This window comes from Pongo pygmaeus, chromosome 2 (assembly GCF_028885625.2).
Source record: "Pongo pygmaeus isolate AG05252 chromosome 2, NHGRI_mPonPyg2-v2.0_pri, whole genome shotgun sequence".
Classification (NCBI taxonomy): Eukaryota; Metazoa; Chordata; class Mammalia; order Primates; family Hominidae; genus Pongo; species Pongo pygmaeus.
In genome coordinates, this window is record NC_085930.1 from 44,249,893 (window position 1) to 44,269,987 (window position 20,095).

At 39.8% G+C, this 20,095-nt stretch overlaps 1 protein-coding gene across 3 annotated transcripts in view; it reads left to right on the forward strand.

Annotated features, from left to right (window-relative positions):
• The first annotated feature begins 18,640 nt into the window (after positions 1-18,640).
• The window catches only part of CD96 (CD96 molecule), a 109,330-nt gene continuing 107,875 nt past the window's right edge, over positions 18,641-20,095 (forward strand). For all 3 annotated transcript variants that reach the window (XR_008501691.1, XM_054482973.1, XM_054482974.1), the window contains exon 1: positions 18,641-18,777. Coding sequence is in view for 2 of the 3 variants with exons in the window: in XM_054482973.1 (XP_054338948.1) it covers positions 18,717-18,777 (61 nt within the window). In the remaining variant the exon portion in view is untranslated. The remainder of the gene's footprint in view (positions 18,778-20,095) is intronic.

Consider the following 20,095-nt stretch of genomic DNA (forward strand, 5'->3'; position numbering starts at 1 on the left):
GCAAGTAGGGAAGATATCACTAAATTCTTTTCCTAGCAAGGAATATTGATATTAATACTCTGAGAAAGGAATTCATTCCTGGAGGAAGGTCTATAAATGGCTGCTCTGAGAATGTCTACCCTAGGCAGTTGAGATAAGGACTAAGATACGCCCTGGTCTCCTGCAGTACCCTCAGGCTTACTAGGATTGGGAAATTCCATCCTGGTAAATTTTTGGTCAGACCGATTGTCTGCTCTCAAACCCTGTTTTCTGTTAAGATGTTTATCAAAACAATATGTACATCAGTGAACATAGACCCTTATCAAAAGTTCTGCCTTTTGCCCTTTGTCCTGTTTCCTCAGAAGCATGTAATCTTTGTTCTGCTTTTTGCCCTTTGAAGCATGTGATCTTTGTGACCTATTCCTTGTTTGTACATCCCCTCTCCTTTTGAAATCCTTAATAAAAACCTGCTGGTTTTGAGGCTCGGATGGGCATCATGGTCCTACTGATATGTGATGTCACCCCCGGCGGCTCAGCTGTAAAATTCCTCTCTTTGTACTCTTTCTCTTTATTTCTCAGCCAGCTGACACTTACGGAAAATAGAAGTAACCTACATTTAAATATTGGGGGCAGGTTCCCCTGATATCTGGCACACCAATGTGGTTTTCTTTTTCCTAAGTGCATGTGGGAACCCAATTCCCTTTGGTAGGTGTGGAGAAATTTTCACTGGTCTGGTCCACAGAAATGCTTGTTCAGCTCCCTGATGATTGGTGAGTTGTCTGTGTATTGTCCGCGGTAACTATGGATCACACAGAGTCTAAATATTATGCTTATCTCTGCTATATTAAATTCCTGTTAAAACAGGGAGGAGTTTGAGTGCCCATAGAAAATATGGTCACCCTATTCAGGGCAGTGGAAGAACACTGTCCTTGGTTTCCTAAAAAGGGAATATAGACCTCCACAGTAGGGGTCAGGGCCGTCGATCTCTGTAGTACCATTCCTCTAAATTTACTACCTAATTCTTTGCCTTTAATTGTCCCCACGGGGGTCATTGGCCTTTTACCTCAAGGTTCAGTGGGCCTGGTGTTAGGCAGGGCATCCACCTCTGCTGAAGGTATCATAGTTCATACTGATCTCATTAATTCTGATTCCTCTGATGAGATTAAACTTATGATGTCTGCCAAAGTTCCTGTTTCCATTCTGGCCGGTGAGTCAATTGCTCAATTACTTTTACTACCTAATATTGTTTTAAACAAAGGAGATAAGACATGGGGCCCTGGGCTCCAGCAGTGAAAAAGCTGCTTATTGGATTAATGTAATTTCTAAACAACAGCTCACCTGCACCATACACATTCAAGGAAAAAAGTTTGAGGGCCTAGTAGATACTGGGGCTGATGTTTCTATTATTTCCTCTAATTTATGGCCTTCCTCCTGGCTTAAACATCCCGCTAACATGGGACTAGTAGGTGTTGTAAAAGCTGATGAAGTTCACCAGAGCACATTTATCTTGCCTTGCACTGGCCCTGATGGTCAAAAGGGTAAAATTCAGCCTTATATCACACCAACCCCCATTAATCTTTGGGGTAGAGATTTGCTGGCACAATGGGGGGCTGAAATTAATATTCCATGTAACTCTTATAGTGCTCCCAGTCAACATATAATGGAAAACATGGGGTTTGTTCCTGGACTTGGTCTCGGTCCAAGACATGAAGGAGTTACTAAACCTCTTCAAGTTACTGTAAAAGAAGACAGGGCTGGTTTAGGTTATCCTTTTTAATGACGGCCACTGCCATGCCTCCAAATCCTATAACTTTACAATGGAAATCTGAAACACCTGTTTGGATTGAGCAGTGGTTGCTCTCTAAAGAAAAACTGGAGGCTTTAACTCAATTGGTTTCTGAACAGTTATAACTTGGAAATGTGGAATCTTCTCTTTTGCCCTGGAATTCTCCTGTGTTTCTAGTAAAAAAAAAAAAAAAAAAAAAAAAATTCAGGCAAGTGGAGGACAGTAACTGACTTAAGGGCCATTAATGCTGTAATTAAACCTATGGGAGCTGTCCAACCCGGCATGCCTGCCCCTGCTTTAATACCTAAAAATTGGCCTCTCGTAATTATTGATCTTAAAGACTGTTTCTTTCATATTGTTTTATGTAAATCGGGTTGTGAAAAATTTGCTTTTACTGTACCGTCTACCAATAATCAGGAGCCTGCAGCTCATTATCAATAGAAAGTACTTCCTCAGGGACAGGCTGAGGTGGAACGGGCCAATCGCACTTTCAAAACTCCATTGTCCAAACAGTCTGAGCAACAAAAACATAATTTAACTACTCCCCACTCCCAATTACATTTAGCATTGTTTACTTTAAACTTTCTAAATGTTCCTAAAGACAATACTCTGACTGCAGCTGAATGCCGTTATACAGGGAAAAAATTCTCCCTAAATGAAAGCAAGCCAGTGTTATGGAAAAACTCCCAGACCAATACCAGGGAACCTGGAACAATTTTAATGTGGGGAAGAGCGTATGCTTGTGTTTCACCAGGAGATCACCAATCCCCTGTCTGGGTGCCCACTAGAAGACTTAAACTTCCTGTAAATACTGACAGTGAAAACCACAAGGAAAAGACATCTGCATCAGAGACCGCCATCATACCTGGTGAGATCTGTGCCGACTCTGCAGAAACTGGCACGCCAAATCAAAATGGGTCAGGTTCAATCCTCCCTAATGGCAATGGAGACCCCTCTAACTAATCTCACTTCTCCTAATTCCCTTTCTTTTTCTCCTTATGAACCTAAAAATCTCACCATTTCTTTTAGTCTGAAAATAACATCCCTCTGTTCTTCTCTTCCTCCTTCAGCACTGGATCTTGCTTAAATCAGTTTTATTTAATAATTCTCCTCCTTATACTTTCTGTCTCACCAGTTTCCCCTCAAACCGATTTACCTGATACACAAAATTATTCTTATTGGGCTTATGTGCCTTTTCCTCCACTTATTCAACCTCTCACCTGGATGGATGCTCCTGAGGAAATCTATACTAATGATCATGTGTGGATGCCTGGAGCTACAGGTGACCATTGCCCTGCTCAACCAGGAGAAGAAGGCACTGCATTTAATGTTACTATGGGTTATAAATACCGTCCTCTGTGCCTCGGACATGCACCTGGTTGTATCCATCTAGAAACTCAAGTCTGGGCTGCTTATCTTCCAGAGAGATTAGCTACAAGGGAATGAGGACATTTGGTCTCCGGCCTCTCCCTTTCTCCTTTAAGACAAATGAAAAAGGGAGTAATAGGAGATACCCCATACTTTCAATATAAACCCGTAGGAAAACCATGTCCTAAAAATTTTGAGGGCCCATCTAAAACTTTAATTTAGGAAGACTGTGTTAACTCACATGAAGCAGTATTAAAAAATAACTCATATGGTTTAGTAATAGGCTGGGCACCAAAGGGATATTTAAGAAACAATTGCTCCTCTGGCAGAAGGGAATGCCTGGAGGGTACTTATTTTATTTCTTATTGAGAGGACAAGGATCATCATCCTACTTTGCATAGGAGGTTCGGCTCATTTTTTCCCTTAAAACGGGAATATAAGGGCATTACCCTCCACCCGAGGCCTTATATGATATTCCCCATTCTGAGTCCAGAACACCCAGAACATTGGAAATTGGCTATTGTCATGTCCAGACTGTGAGTATGGGAAGGGGAAACTTTTCTATCTGTTGTCCCCACTACTGCCCCTTGCATCCGTGATTCTGAACCCCATGGTAAATCCCCTTTGAACCCTTTTCCTCTTTTTGATGCTGATCCTCCTTTACGGAACTCCGATTGGCATTATAATAATTCTTCTCGACCCAGTTATACCTCTCTACCTCTTCAGCATCCCTGGGCACCTCAGATTGCTTCTTTACAGCGGAGAACATCAGGCATTGCCACCACCGCTCCTCTCCCTCAGTATCAACGTAGATTCAAACATTCTGCTTTGTTTACCTCCAACCTGACTATTCCTATACAAAATTGTGTTAAGCCTCCTTACATGCTGTTAGTGGGAAATATCAAAATTTGGACGAACAGTCAAACTGTCCAACGCATTAATTGTCATTTATACACTTGTGTTAACTCCCATTTTGACTTCAGGAAAAGTGTAATGTTGGTTCAAGCTCGAGAAGGAATCTAGATACCAGTAACTTTACTCAGACCTTGGGAATCTTCCCCCGCAGTACATTTAATTAATGAAGCGTTACAATGAATTCTCAAAAGATCTAAGAGATATGTTTTCACTTTAAGCGCTGTGATCATGGGCCTAATTACAGTCACTGCACTGGCCACCACTGCTGGAGTGGCATTACACCAATCTATTCAAATGGCTCATTTTGTTAATGATTGGCAAGCCAGTTCCACCCAAATGTGGAATTCTCAAGAAGGCATCGATCAAAAATTAGCTAATCAAATTAGTGATATAAGACAGTCCATTATTTGGCTTGGGGATAGGCTTATGAGTCTCAAACATCACATGCAAATGCAGTGCGATTGGAATACTCCTGATTTCTGTATCACACCATATTCCTACAACAAGACTGATCATTCGTAGGAAATGGTCAAAGGACACCTTCTGGGTAGGGAAGATAATTTATCCTTGGACATAACTAAATTAAAGAAAGAAACAAATTTTTGAAGACTCTCAAGCTCATTTATCCATTGTGCCTGGAGCTGAGGTGTTAGATCAGGTGGCAGAAAGTCTTTCTGGACTAAACCCCACAATTTGGATTAAGTCTTTTGGGGGCTCCACTGTAGTAAATTTTGGGATTAGGTTTCCCTGTTTAATCAGCTTGTTTTTAGTTTGCTGGACCAGTCAAAGAATCCTGTGTCAAAACCAAGAGAACGAATGAGCCTTCATCATCATGGCACATTTATATAAAAAGAAAGGGAGAGAAGTTGTGAGAAGTCAGGGACCCCGAATGGAGGGAACAGCTGGAGCTGTGGCAGACGAACATAAATTGTGAAGATTTCATGGACATTTATCAATTCCCAAATAATACTTTTATAATTTCTTATGCCTATTTTACTTTAATCTCTTAATCCTGTTATCTTCATAAGTTGAGGATGTACATCACCTCAGGACCACTATGATAATTGTGTTAACTGTACAAATTCATGGTAAAATGTGTGTTTGAACAATATGAAATCAGTGCACCTTCAGCAAAAGAAACTACTATCAGAGTGAACAGGCAACCTACAAAATGGGAGAAAAATTTTGCAACCTACTCATCTGACAAAGGGCTAATATCCAGAATCTACAATGAACTCAAACAAATTTACAAGAAAAAAACAAACAACCCCATCAAAAAGTGGGCAAAGGATATGAACACACACTTTTCAAAAGAAGACATTTATGCAGCCAAAAGACACATGAAAAAATGCTCACCATCACTGGCCATCAGAGAAATGCAAATCAAAACCACAATGAGATACCATCTCACACCAGTTAGAATGGCAATCATTAAAAAGTCAGGAAACAACAGGTGCTGGAGAGGATGTGGAGAAATATGAACACTTTTACACTGCTGGTGGGACTGTAAACTAGTTCGACCATTGTGGAAGTCAGTGTGGCGATTCCTCAGGGATCTAGAACTAGAAATACCATTTGACCCAGCCATCCCATTACTGGGTATATACCCAAAGGATTATAAATGATGCTGCTATAAAGACACATGCACACATATGTTTATTGCAGCACTATTCACAATAGCAAAGACTTGGAACCAACCCAAATGTCCAACAACAATAGACTGGATTAAGAAAATGTGGCACATATACACCATGGAATACTATGCAGCCATAAAAAATGATGAGTTCATGTCCTTTGTAGGGACATGGATGAAACTGGAAACCATCATTCTCAGCAAACTATCGAAAGGACAAAAAACCAATCACCACATGTTCTCACTCATAGGTGGGAATTGAACAGTGAGAGCACATGGACACAGGAAGGGAAACATCACACACCGAGGACTGTTGTGGGGTGGGGGGAGGGAGGAGGGACAGCATTAAGAGATATACCTAATGCTAAATGATGAAGTTAATGGGTGCAGCACACCAATATGGCACATGTATACATATGTAACAAACTCACACGTTGGGCACATGTACCCTAAAACTTAAAGTATAATAATAATAAAATAAAATAAAATAAAAAAGAAGTCAGTGCACCTTGAAAAAGAACAGAATAACAGCAATTTTTAGGGAACAAGGGAAGGCAACATAAGGTCTGACTGCCTGTGGGGTCGGGCAAAAAGAGCCATATTTTTCTTCTTGCAGAGAGCCTATAAATGGACATGCAAGTAGGGAAGATATCGCTGAATTCTTTTCCTAGCAAGGAATATTGATATTAATACCCTGGGAAAGGAATTCATTCCTGGAGGGAGGTCTATAAATGGCCACTCTGGGAATGTCTGTCCTATGTGGTTGAGATAAGGACTGAGATACGCTCTGGTCTCTGCAGTACCCTCAGGTTTACTAGGATTGGGAAACTCCATCCTGGTAAATTTTTGGTCAGACTGGTTCTCTGCTCTCGAACTCTGTTTTCTGTTAAGATGCTTATCAAGACAATATGTGCATCGCTGAACATAGACCCTTATCAGAAATTCTGCCTTTTGCCCTTTGTCCTGTTTCCTCAGAAGCAAGTGTTCTTTGTTCTGCTTTTTGCCCTTTGAAGCATGTGATCTTTGTGACCTACTCCCTGTTCATACATCCCCTCCCCTTTTGAAATCCTTAATAAAAACCTGCTGGTTTTGAGGCTTGGGTGGGCATCATGGTCCTACCAATATGTGATGTCACCCCCAGCAGCCCAGCTGTAAAATTCCTCTCTTTGTACTCTTTCTCTTTATTTCTCAGCCGGCTGACACTTATGGAAAATAGAAATAACCTAAGTTTAAATATTAGGGGGCAGGTTCCCCCGATATAGCATCTGTGTAAGGCCACAGCTAGAAAATGGCAGAGCCAAGAACCAAAGTATGTCTGATATGCCATGGATCCATGTTCTGTACAAGATTTTCTCTGTGCCGAACAGCCCAAATTAGCACTGGTTTTATATATATATATGTATATATATATATATATATATCTGTAAAGTCTTGGGTGTGATTTTCAAAAATGATTTTGGATTCTGACATGGCAAAACAAGCCCCAGTGGAGAGGCTTTTGATGCCTTTCTATCAGTTACTTCCACGGGGGGTATAGACAGGAAGTGTCTGGAGGCCAGGCTGGATGCTGCTTAGTCTCTGCTGCTTAGAGGTCAGTACTGAGAAACCACACCTTTTGAAAGGTTGGCTGTTGGTGCAAATCACTGAGGAGGAAGACTCCACACTGCTTGTCTCTACTGTCAAAGGAGAGGATTCAACACTGTGGGAAACTTATGCCATCCCAAGATTGCTATGGATTCATTACTTTTTTACTTTTAGCCCATGTTCCTTTTTCTTTAGCCACACTTGGATATTTTTTCTTAATTTCTGTTCTCAATATCCAGGACTTTTGACTTTCATTTTCTGTTTAAAAATATATTCTCAAATCTTCTATGATATGATAAGATCTTGGTTTAATTTCTAAATACCCACTAACCATCCACTTAGACTTCTGTCCAATTCTTGAAAAATATTACTTTTATTTTGAAAAGGTTTTCATTCTTCTAGTTTTTGTGTTTAACTTCTTACCTCATGTTTCTTATCACAGGGGCAATAGTAAGACAGAGAGCCCACACAATGGAGAATAAAACTTCTTTTGTTTAGGCATTGGGAGGATGGTTCTCCAAAAAGCCTCCTTCTGAGCTACTTAGACTATTGATGGTTCATCTCATGTGGGAGTATGTCTTAAATCAAGGCCCCTGGAAAACAGACACTGTGGTGAAATTTGCCTACAAAAGCTTTATCGAGAAGTGCTCTTGAGAACAACACCTACAAGGGAGTGAGGGAAGCAAGAGGCGATGGAAGGAGAAGTTGTCTTCCAATAAAGTTGCAACAGAGGCCTCAGCCCTTCCCACAAGAGAGCTCTAGAGCTGGGATGTCCCTTTAGAGTTATCAAGAATTGAGGCACAAAGCCAGACCTTTGTGCATCCTCCTTCATTATCCACTCATTACCAGTGGGCTATTCCCAGGGAGAAAGCAAAAACTTAGAGAGGCAGCTTTCTTTAGATTAAGGAAATTCTTGGAGACTGATGCAGCTATGAGCCATCAGCAGGCAACACTCCTAGCAGCAGAAAAAAATTAGTGCTTCAGTCCTGAACGGGGAAATGGGACAGTGCACCACAGTATCCACTACACACCTCCAGTTTTCTCAGTGTTGATAGCATGCTTAATTTTCTGAAAATATTTTACTTCATTATATCTTTAGTGGGCTTAATGGTGACCCCTCAAGATATATGCAAAAAGCACCTGTAAATATGATCTAATTTGGAAAAAGGATTTTTGCAGATGTAATTAAATTAAGGATCTCAAGAAGAGATCCTCCTGAATTAATGGGGTGGGACTTAAATCCAATGACTAGTGTCCTTATAAGAAACAGAAGAGGAGATGACACAGGGAAAGGAGGAGAAGGCCATGAGAAGACTGAAATAACTGGAATGAAGCTCACAGCCCCAGAAGCTGGAAGAGCTAAGGAACAGTTTGTCCCCTAGAGTCTTTGGAGGAAGCAAAACTCTGCTAACACCTTGATTTTGGACCTCTAGTCTTCATAATTGTGAGAAACTGAATTTCTTTTATTTTAAGCCACCAAATTTGTGGTAATTTGTGACAGCAGTCCTAGAAAACTAATACAACATCTTATACCATTTAATCGTTACATAAAATTTGTATTCTTAAAACCCTCAATAGGAGGGAGAGTGGCATCGAGATACTTATATCCCTAGGTTTCTAACTGAGGGGTTGCCAAGGCTTGGCTACACATCCATGCTGAAGGCCACAGTTCCTGTTGGGAGGCTCTCTCCCTGCAGCTACCCTCTCTCGTGGCTGTCTCCCATTTCCTTTCAGTCATAGGAAAGAAAGTGGCTTCCAAATGTTGCTAGCCCCTAAGAACTATGCGACCCCTGGTCTCCCCTAAGCCCTACTACATCATTATATATAGCCCCTATATTAACTCTATTCAATTATCACTTTTGAGTGTGCCTTCTGTTTTCTACTGAGACTAGACTGGCTTGTCAGCTCTGGGGTAATTTAGCTCCCAGGGAGCAATGACTTCAGTCAATGCTAAGCCACTAGTGACAGCGAAAGTTGTATTGCAGCTTTTCTGAGATTTTGTAATATTATGTGCCTATATGTAAGAGACCTGAATTTCATAATACTCATTTTCCCGTAGTTATAGCATTAGATCCTTTAACCCTCTGGCTTTCAAAAAAAAGAATCTTGTCATTGGTAGAGATAGGTTTGTCATCCTTATTTTTATCTATCTTAAGTACTGCTATTGAATTCCATCCCTTAGGTAACAAGAATTTCTCTATTTTCTACAGTTGATTTGAGCACTTGGAAAGCCAGTCATAAAATGTCTTAAGATTTATATTCTCTCTGGCAGGGCAAATATTGTCTGCTTTTTTATGTGCTGCTAATTTCCTTCATCTTACATACTCCACAGGAGACCTACAGGTGATAATTGGTGGCAGATCTAATAGGCTCCTTGAACTGCTCATAGCTACTGTAGGCATCTCTCTTCTTGATAACGCTGAGATAATATCATGGGAGAAGAGACATTCTTTATCTTTGTCTCCTGTACAGATCAATCCTAGTGCCTGACATTTAAGTGGAGCTCAGTATTTGTTGAGACACTCAGCAGAATTAAGAATATATCTTATTTTTAGAACTCTGACTAGTTTATTTCAATTTTGTGGACCTCGTGAAACGTGTATGCTGTATTGTTTCTATTGATGGGAAATGGATTTACTTACTCAAGAGTTTCATCAAAAAATATTCATATAGTATCTATTATGTGCTCAATACCATTCTGGGAGCTAGAAATATAGCAGTGGAGTAATCAGACAGCCTTAGCATGCATTCTCCACAGAAGCACAGCCTGAGACAAGGGCCTGCCTACAGTTACTTTGGGATGTAATCCCATGGAACAGGAGTGGGGGTAAAAAAGAGTGAAACAGGGAAGGAGGGAAAGTCAATGCAAGGGTGCAATATCAAGCAGCTTACACTATGGTCCACTGTTGTCTGGGTCCCTCTGGGCACTTTCTTAGGATCTGTGTAGAACGCATCTTAGAATCTTTCACCTGAGCAACACAAGCTCCTGTTCCCCATTGATCAAAGGTTGCCTGATGAGGTGTTGACTCCCTGTACTTCCAAGTTCACGCATGTGTATGCATGGATGAGTGGAATGAGGCCTCCACCCCCACCTATCCCCCTTCCCTTGCTGAGGGGGTGGAGATGCCCAGGTCAGAAAGTAAGAGATATTTAGGGCAGCTGAGGAGAGGTGCTTTCAGGCTTATATTTGAGCAGCCTGTTGGACCCACGACAGCTGGAATGAAAAGGTGGGTGTGATATTGTGATGTAATAAGAATTATGTATTTGGTCTCTGCCCCCAGTTCCTGGCACACAACCCCTGAAACTCTTGGAGCCTCTTAAGTGATAGATGTCTTTGTGTATGCTAGCAAGATGACTGATGACTGCGGACTCTGGGATAGCCTCAGGATGGGAGGCTGGTTACCAGGGGAACCAACCATGTGATTAGAAGGTTGAAACTTTCAGCCCCACACCCTGACCTCTGAGGAGGGGAGGGGGCCTGAAGGTTGAGTTGATCACCAATGGCCAATAATTTAATCAATCATGCCTATGTAATAAAGCCTCCATGAACACAAAAGGACTGGGCTTGGGGAGCTTCCATATTGCTGAACAGGCGGAGGTGCTGGGAGAGTAGAGCACCTGGAGACAGCGCAGAAGCCCTGCACCCTTCCACATACCTTGCCTTATGCATCTTTTCCATCTGGCTGGTCATCTGCATCCTTTATAACATTATTTACGTGGGTAAACATAAGCGAACTGTTTCCCTGAGTTCTGTGAGCCACCCTAGCAAATTAGTTGAACCTGAGAAGGGGGTCATGGGAACCCTGAATTATAGCCAGTCAATCAGGAGCACAGGTCACAAGCTGGGACTTGTAACTGACATCTGAAGTGAGAGACAGTCTTTTGGGACTAAGCCCTCAATCTGTGAGATCTGACCCTATATCTGGGTAGATATGTGTCAGAATAAAATTATAGGACATCCAGTTGGTGTCGACTAGAAAATTGAAAAACTGCTTGGTGTGTGAGGGAAAACCGCCAGACAGCTGGCGGCAGAAGTGAAGTGCTGAGTGACTTCAAGGGAGTAGGAAAACCACTTTCATCTTTTCCTATCTTTAATGGTGGGTTGCGAGAATGTTTGCTGAGTCAAGAAGTGACTAATACATAAAGCTCCTGTCCTTCCCAGGCAAACGCTCTAGTGGAAAGTGACAATATACCAAAAAAATAAATCAATCAATAAATAAATAAGCAACTTAATGTCTCATGTGAATAAGCCCTGTTAAAAAAAATACAGTTGTTGCTGTGACAGAGACCCATGGCAGGGCTCCTTTAGATAGCCATGAAATTCAGGAAAGGCCTCTTTGAGGTGATGACATCTGAACAACCACAGAATGAGAGAAAACATTCATGTATGTAGCCTGTGGAAGAGTTTTCCAAGCAGGGCAAATGCAAAGGCCCTGGGGTTGGATGGACACAGAGAGCTTGAGGGACAGAAAGGAAAGAGTAGGAGGGTTGTGATAAGTGAAGGAGCATGGGGTGAAGGAGGGAGGAGAGGTAGCCAGGGCCTCGTGGGGCCTTTAGGGCCATTAGCTGTGGTCAAGCATGCATAGGCCCTAGAGACATAAGAAAAGGGGAACTTGGACATTTACAGAGTTGATAATTGAGGTGTGCATCTCTCACAGGTAACTGTCATGGTCCTGACACATTGTTCTTTGATATTTTATTTTACCAAGTGATACATCTGAATTATGTGTGCTGTGAATCACTCTGCAGGAGAGTGAGCCTAGTTAACAGCCAACACCCAAATTTCAACCTCATTTTGTGGACTTTTACTCATGATCATGTAAGTAGTAACACTCATGATCTGATTAATGTTCATTTCTGTATGAAATAAAAGGTCAAGATAAAGCCAACCACTTCAGTATTTTAAATATACATAACTATGACTTCAGGATGCATTTCCCACCGTTGGGCACCAGGGTCTTGATTTATAAAATAGGGGAGTTGATTCTCCTGAGTTTCTATGGGTCTACATGGCTAAAATATGAAACTGATAAAATACTATTAATTCCAAGCAGATTCTAACTTTCTCTGAAGCAATAAGGCATACTATTATTTTAGAAAAAAAGAGCTTTGAGGATCTTCAGCTTGTTTAAAAGAAACCTCCACACAGAGCGTTTTCTATAGTTTATTTGTCTCCATCCTCCTCTAGCACCCCTGGAAATGTGGCCTTCCTCACTATGTGCTGGGTTATTAGAGAAGCTTCCCCATTAAGTTACAGTCATGTATATTGGAGATGGAGGAGAGGCTCAAAAGAGAAATTAGAGTTTGGAGATGGAAATATGAGACCCATAGTATCTTTCCTGAGCAAAACCAAAGGGAATAATAAATGGCTAAAGAACAGTGAAAATAAAGTAAAATTGATGCTGAGTTATATAACACTGGAATGAAGCTAATTCAATACCTTTAATTAAAAAATAGCATGCTTGGTTTCACCCAGAGTCAGTCAGAATTTCTCCAGGAAATTAAATTTAAAAGCACGCAAGAGAACAAACTACACAACAAAAACTTCTCAAAAATACATATATATAATTGTTTGAGATAAAAATCTATTTATTGTGTGTGTGTGTATAGTTGAATATATATAAATCCTTATTTTTTCCTCTGTGACATACAGGTGTAGTTTTGTCAATAGAAATGTCATGGGAATGAAAAAAATGTACGCTTTTTGGATTGCTTCTTATTTGTCAAGATATTAGAGGCAATTTGCATTTTAAATTGAAGAATAATTGGTTTTTATTATTGAATATGTTATGAAGCTCAATGTATTGTTTAATGGTGTAAAAGACTCATCGTAACTAGCACAGGATTTTTTATAAGAGACCCTTTGATCTTGGGCGGGACATTTTACCTCTTCGGGTGTCATTTTCTTCATCTGTAAAATAAAGGGCTCAGTCTATGCTAAATGACCAATGCAGTTTCTTCTAACTCCAACATTCTGTAGGTTTTGGTAGGAAATAGAAAACCTATGTGTGCAAGCATGCTCATGCCTCTGCTTTTAACACTTTCACAAAACAGGCAAATCTTTACAAAGTTAGACTTCTTTTCTGAAGGAGGGAGCATATTTTTATGCACAACTTTCTTCTTGTTTGTTGTGATTACTTTCTGGGGACTGTGGTTCAGAACAAAGTCCCTGGTCTCTGTAAGATCTCCAATCTTGAGATAAAATTATATTCATGATAAGGTTTTCATTGAGCCAGAAATGTGAAACAATGCATTTTTAAAAGATGTTCACCAACAAGGACTAATTTCTACCTACTTACTTCTCCCCGATACTATCCCTCCTCTTCCAAGAAAAGAATTTGGTTTGGCTTTCATTTGCCCAGGAAATGCTATTAATCACAATCTTCTACTCCCTGATAACATACTTAATTGAGGTTGTATTGAGCTATACCATTACTAAAAGCAACAAATACAAAAATGTGTGTCTGTCCTCTCTCTGTCTCTCTCTCTCTCTCTGTCTCCCTCCCTCTCTTACATTTCTGCATGCCCTATTTCTTTCACTCTTGTCCTCAGATGCAGGACTCCATTTAAAAGGAAATTATTGGGGGAAATAACAGAGAACAGAGGGGTGATTCAGTCCTTGGTTGACCTTACCTAGCCTATTGTTTTCACCAAGTACAGAAACACGACAATTTCTATGTGAACTATAGTTGTAAAAATACAATATGATTAAGAATATTATCGTAGCAGTCTATCAAAGAACCACAGTATGTGATTTTGCTCCACACTATCTATTTTTAAGCTATAAAATCAATTGCAACCCTTCTCGTTTTTCAAGGTGTTCTTTCTTTCTTCATTGACTATGAAGAGACATTTTAATAAATTTTAATGTTTTCAGGCCAGGTAGAATGTAGAACTTAAAATATTTCTTCTAATTCTGGCTATGCTAACTTAACCTTGGAAATATTAATGGTTTCTTCAATGTATTTCTGAAAAAAATCAACATTATGATTACTGAGTTATTAAATTGCCAGGGCTTTGGCAATATCAAAATATCTCTGTCTCTGTCTCTGTCTCTGTCTCTTTCTCTCTCTCTCTCTCCTTGTTTCAGTTTGCTACTCAAATATTCAAAGATTACTTATTATAATTATCCAATTGAATTATATAATTTTATTTCTGAAAGTAAAATGCTAGGTGGAAATTTTATATATATCTTACCTAAAATTATTTTTTGTACATCTATAAAATGAATTTTTAACATGCATGTGGTAAAAATTCATTTTCTTTATATGTACATGTTTATGAAGAAATCTAGACAAATACACAACATATAGGTCTTGGTAGTCTTTGGGCAGTTAGAATTCTTTCTTATCCATTTAAATTTTCTTTCTTATCTGTTTAAAATGGTTTCATGTAATGAGCAGATATTGATGTTGTAACTGAAAAAAATGTATTAAACTAAAGTTAGTCTTTCATGGATGGAATTCAGCATGGTGATAATAATGGTGATAAAACAGATTGCTATGCTGAAAGTCTCATGAAATTCTTTTTCATTACATGCTAACTCATAAAACTCATAAAATTTGAGTGAAAACCAAAAGAACTCTACTCTGATGAAGGCAGGACTGCTAGCTGTGCCATAATAGGTTATCTTTCACATCCATCAAAAATCTATTGATCATTTAATAACTGCTCCTTGATTAGGGTGGTTCTCAGCAGGAATCCAACTCTGTTAGTTTTCCCTTTTTCCTAATTCTGAGGCATGAAACTTTATAGGAGATTTTGATTCCATGCCCAATCGTACATCTCACCTTACAGCCTCTTTATTGGTAATGACCTTGCTTTCATCATGCTTCACCATGCCAGTCAGCCCATTCTCATCCTAAAGTGCCCAAAGAAACATAAACTCCTAACAAGACTTCTGTTTCTCTGTTCTCCTTTCTTCCGTTCATTTCACACACGCCCACCCAATTTATCCTTTTAAAATGTTACTTTAAATACATGACTCATATGCTGAAATATCTTTAGGGAGTCTCTCTGACATGAGGAAAAAACCCACACCCTTTAGCCTAGAATTCAAAGCTCTTGGACAGCTTTGTCTGCTCCAAGTCCCCTAGTACAGCCTCTGCTAAACTGGAATAGCCCACTTACTAAATGGCCTTGAACTTCAACACTATCAAGTGTTGGCTCTTCCTGTATCTTCTGCCTGGAATGACTTACCTTGCGGTTTCTACCAGTCTGACGCCTACAAGGCCAAGTTTAGATTCCACACTTCATATGCTCTTGGCCCACTCAACCCCTAAGATAACTCCCCCTTTGCTAAAGTCCTGCCCTACCTTCTCATTTGAGCTGTGCTTTATGCTACTTGACTTTTTTGGTACACATGGATGCTTCCTCCCAGCTAAATGGTAACTGCCTTAAGACTGAGGGTTGTGTTTTATCTTTGGTATTTTAAAATTATCTAGAACTATGCCTCTTCAGTAATCCCTTAAGAATTGACATACAGTAAGTATTTTTTAATTAACTGAAACCTTAACCATCATGTTTTCTAAGTATTTTGGAAAACATGCAAAAGTATAGCACTCCCCATTTTTATTTTTAGTAAGTGTTTAAAGATAAGTAAGTAATATTTGAGTTAACCATTATGAAAACCACGAAAGTAAGTTTACCTTTTGCTCAACTTCCTGTTTCTGAAAATGTCCTTTTCTCATTGAGTGTGTTTAGCTAGAGCATTTAAAAAGTTTGTCCAAAACATACAATCATGGCTTGCCTTTAGCAGAAATAATGTGTGTCCCTGCTTCTCTTTGTAAATAATTGAATTTGCCTCTGCAGTTCAAGAAGATCACGATTTCTTTTTGTGTGTGAAACTGACTTGCTTCTGTTTTCTCCTTATGTGCAGCAGACTATAAGGCAGAAGAAACCCTGTGCAATTGGGATATGGTGGGTAGGGAGGATAATAGAAGAGATTGACATGACTTCCATAGAAGAGTTATTTTTAAGTATAGAGAACGCCTGTCTATCCCCATGCTGAAAGAGCCTTTAGAAAATATTACCAGGATTAAAAGGCGGTGGGGGCAATTCCCATCACCCGGGATAGCCGTGCAGTCTGCGGAGTGTTGCTGCCACCTGCTGCATGCAAACAGCCATGGAGGGGCTGTTGTCTGGGCCTTGCAGCTGCAGGACACCCGAACTGTAAGTGTTCAGTTAATATTCTGTGGCCATGCATTTGAAATTGTTATACTTTCAGAACCTGTATGGATCCCAAAGAAAAATTAATCAAATCTGATGGCTTCAGGCCATAGAAGTTTCTAGATATAAGAATCATTAACTAAGCCCTGAACAATACCCAGAGGACAGACTTGCCGTATAGCCACTAAATGCATGGCTCAGGTAGCCCAACCCCAACGAGAGGCAAGAATTCTACTGAAAGTAAGTCTGTAGCACTGGAAAATAAATGACCATTTCCATGTTTCTGAGTTTACAGACTTTTTTGGAACAATTGTTTCACTTTAATACAATAAAAGATAGGAGAAGTCTAAACACCCCAAAGAGGGTATTGTTCTTAGAGAATTCAATAAATGTAGATTTGAATTGGTTTCTACTTAGGTAAATTCCTCTTAGTATGAAAAATGGAATGAGATCATAGAATCTCTTCTCCAGGCTTGTAATGTGTCCCGATTTAATAGGGACACCAACGTGCAAATCAGGATCTTCATAGTGCATCTCCAGGACTATTTTTGCTGCTATGCTTCATAAAACTTCAATTTACTAGAATTTCCAGGGGCAATGGGAAGAGATGAAGCTACCCAGAGCAGTTATGTCTCTTCCTGCCCTTCTATCAAGGACGTTGAGTTCCCAGGTCTTCCCTGGAAAATCACTGTCAGTACTACCTGACCCAATATCCCCAGTGACCTGAAACTCATGGGAAGTTGGGAAGGGGTGATAATAAAGGTTTGGGGAGCACTGGACTAGGCAAGCAGTAACTACATCTTCTAAATTCTGCAAGAAATCATTAGCTGAGGAATGCTGAATAAGTATGGCAATATCATGGCAAGTATTTGCGGTGGTGTTATAGGGGGTGATCTGGACATCCAGGAAGACAGTCGCCCTTGTTTATTTACATGAAAACCTCTATTCTCCCAACTAAATTTAATCTCCTGAATGGCAAAAGCATTTCCTTCTGTCTTGGCATCGTCCATATTGCCCACAAGTCCTTGCATAGGAGAGATTGGTGTATACATGATGACAACCTGACGAAAATTATCTCCACCTCACCTGAAAAGAATTCCCATCTCAGGATTACAATTGGCCTTTTCATTTGTCTTTGGTCTTGCTAGGTGGTACGTATATTCTAGTAATGAGATTAGGGTCACAGGATATTTTAATCATTCATACAGTTGTATGAAGACACACATGTTTATTCGTAGTTATTCTTTGTCCATCAAACTTACAGTAGTCCTCAGCCTAATGCTGGTTTTCTTAATGTTGGAGGGTGATGACAGCCTATTTTATCTCAGGCTGAAAAACTAACACAATTAAATCAGAGAATCATAGCAGGGAATAGTCATCATGTTCTACGAATAGCCAGACATTTTTACCAAGGGGTCACTTTCCTGAAACCTGTTTGCAGTTCTCTGTAAATAGAAGTAACTAGGCAGATGTAATAAGCCTAATAGCTCACTGAGGTGGGAATTCTCTGCCTTTGGAGTCTGATTGTTACTGCCTTGCTTTGGCTTAGGCATGGATAAGCTCTTCTGTGGTGAGCAAAAATGGCCTCCAGCCAACCTGGTGGGAGACTTCCCTATCTGACCTCCAACCTTCCCTCGTCTTCCCAGACGAGGGGTAGAAAAGTAGCCCTCACTCCTCCACTCCCAGGAAATGTGCATTTCCCTGCAAGAGGAGAGACAATAAAATTTGGTTTGATAGCTGACACTATTCCCTGTTACTTTTCAGATTTTATGAAAATTAAATGTGTTAATTCTTTGTTCTTTCACCCCAGGGCAATTCTGGAAAGAAAACATATCTTAAGATTGAACAGAAAAACTATTATGAAAGATACCAAGCTCACATTTGTTAAATGACTTTGTGCTCTTGAAAAGAAATGTATAAAAAGCACATTGCCAACTGCTCTGCGTGATATCCTTTGTTTGGATTTTAGACGCAGCTTGACTGACACAGAGATCCTGAATAAGAGACTCTTTGGATACTGAAAAGTCTTTTAAAGAAGGTGATATACAGATTTCAGAGAACAATTTCAACATTGTTCTGTTGAACGTTATACTCAGTCCTGAACCACATTACTTTCCTGTCTACGTTTCATTTCCTGGGGGCTTGCCAAGTGATAAACAGACCCAGGCGTGTGTGGTAGATTTCGGGTTTTTTAGCACGAAGTGGGTGGCTGGAGTTTGCTTGAAAACATCAATTGACTTGGTGATCATTACGGAAATGCTGGTGTAAGGTGTTCAGAAGACAATGGAGAAAAAATGGAAATACTGTGCTCTCTATTACATCATCCAGATACATTTTGTCAAGGGTAAGACTTCCAGTTGTCCCTTCTTGTCGGATGGGCCGCTTTAGGGGCGGATGGGGCCTCTTTTCATTTAAAATGCCTTGTGACTGCTGCTGAAATTGATCACCAAAGGACAATCATTACTAAGGGTTTCAGTTATGTATTTAAGTGGCAGGTATAAGAGAGATGCTAGAATCTAGAAATGATTACTAATGAACACTAAAAATAAGAAGGGAATGGGTCATTTGTGCCACTGCTCTGAGGCATTTTCACCCATCTCCTTTCTAACAGGATCTCTGGAGTAATTGGCAAATAGTGTTTCTTGGAAATGAAATGCTCTCCAAATGGTAGTCAAAACAACTGCAGAAAAATTAAAAATCACAAAGCCATCAACGCTCAGGGATCCTTGCTTAACTTTTTTCTCTCTCAAGTACTCTCTTTCTTTTGGATATAACAAGTATTTCTCATCCAAATACTAAGGTCTTTGGGAGTTGAACACATGTTGAATTTTAATGAGGCATGTGTAGGTATGAACCTGGGAGACAAAGTGGAATCCTTATGACAGTGGGAACGAGAGCCTAATGGGCCTATTTAAAAAGAGGAGGAAGCAAGATTAGTTCTGTATTTCACAGTATGAGAGTATTATAGTAAGCCTGAGTGTCTTAAGAATTAACTGTGCTTTTCAGATATAGCTATGAAAATATTAAGGAGAATTTCTAAATCAAAAGAGATTTGGAAGATAATGCTGTAGATTGGATCAGAGCCATATTTTCAGGCAAAGGATAGCTCACAGGAAGTTACATTAAACTGTGCTAACCTCTGCCTACAAAACTTTTGCATCCACAGAAGTATGATAATTCCCATTTGTCAAGTACTTTTACTTTTAAGAGGCTTGTTTCTTCTCAGTTGCTTGTCATCTTTTTATCTTTTCCTTTTGTGAGCTTCAGTGGTACTTGTCACAATAATATATATCATTTCTGTAACAGGATTCCATGTTAATTCTAAAACTGAGGCCAACATTATTGAAGGCATGTCACAGTCTCAATGCTTAACACGTTTTAAGTGTCCTGTATCACTTGGTCAGACTGCTGATGGGAAAGAGACTCTACTTATGTCTAGTATTTCAGACCATCGATTAGAGGTGATACTAAGTGGAACCTCTACCTAAGGTTAGATGAGGTCCTTTCAATCCTTGTATATTGAAAGTGAAATTTCTTACTCTAATCAACTAGACTGAATTTGGGAGACAGTTTGGAAGTTATGTGGAAGGAGAATAAAATAAAATACGTAATAATAAAGTTTAAAATAATAAAGATAACATAGGTAATAGTTAACATTAAGT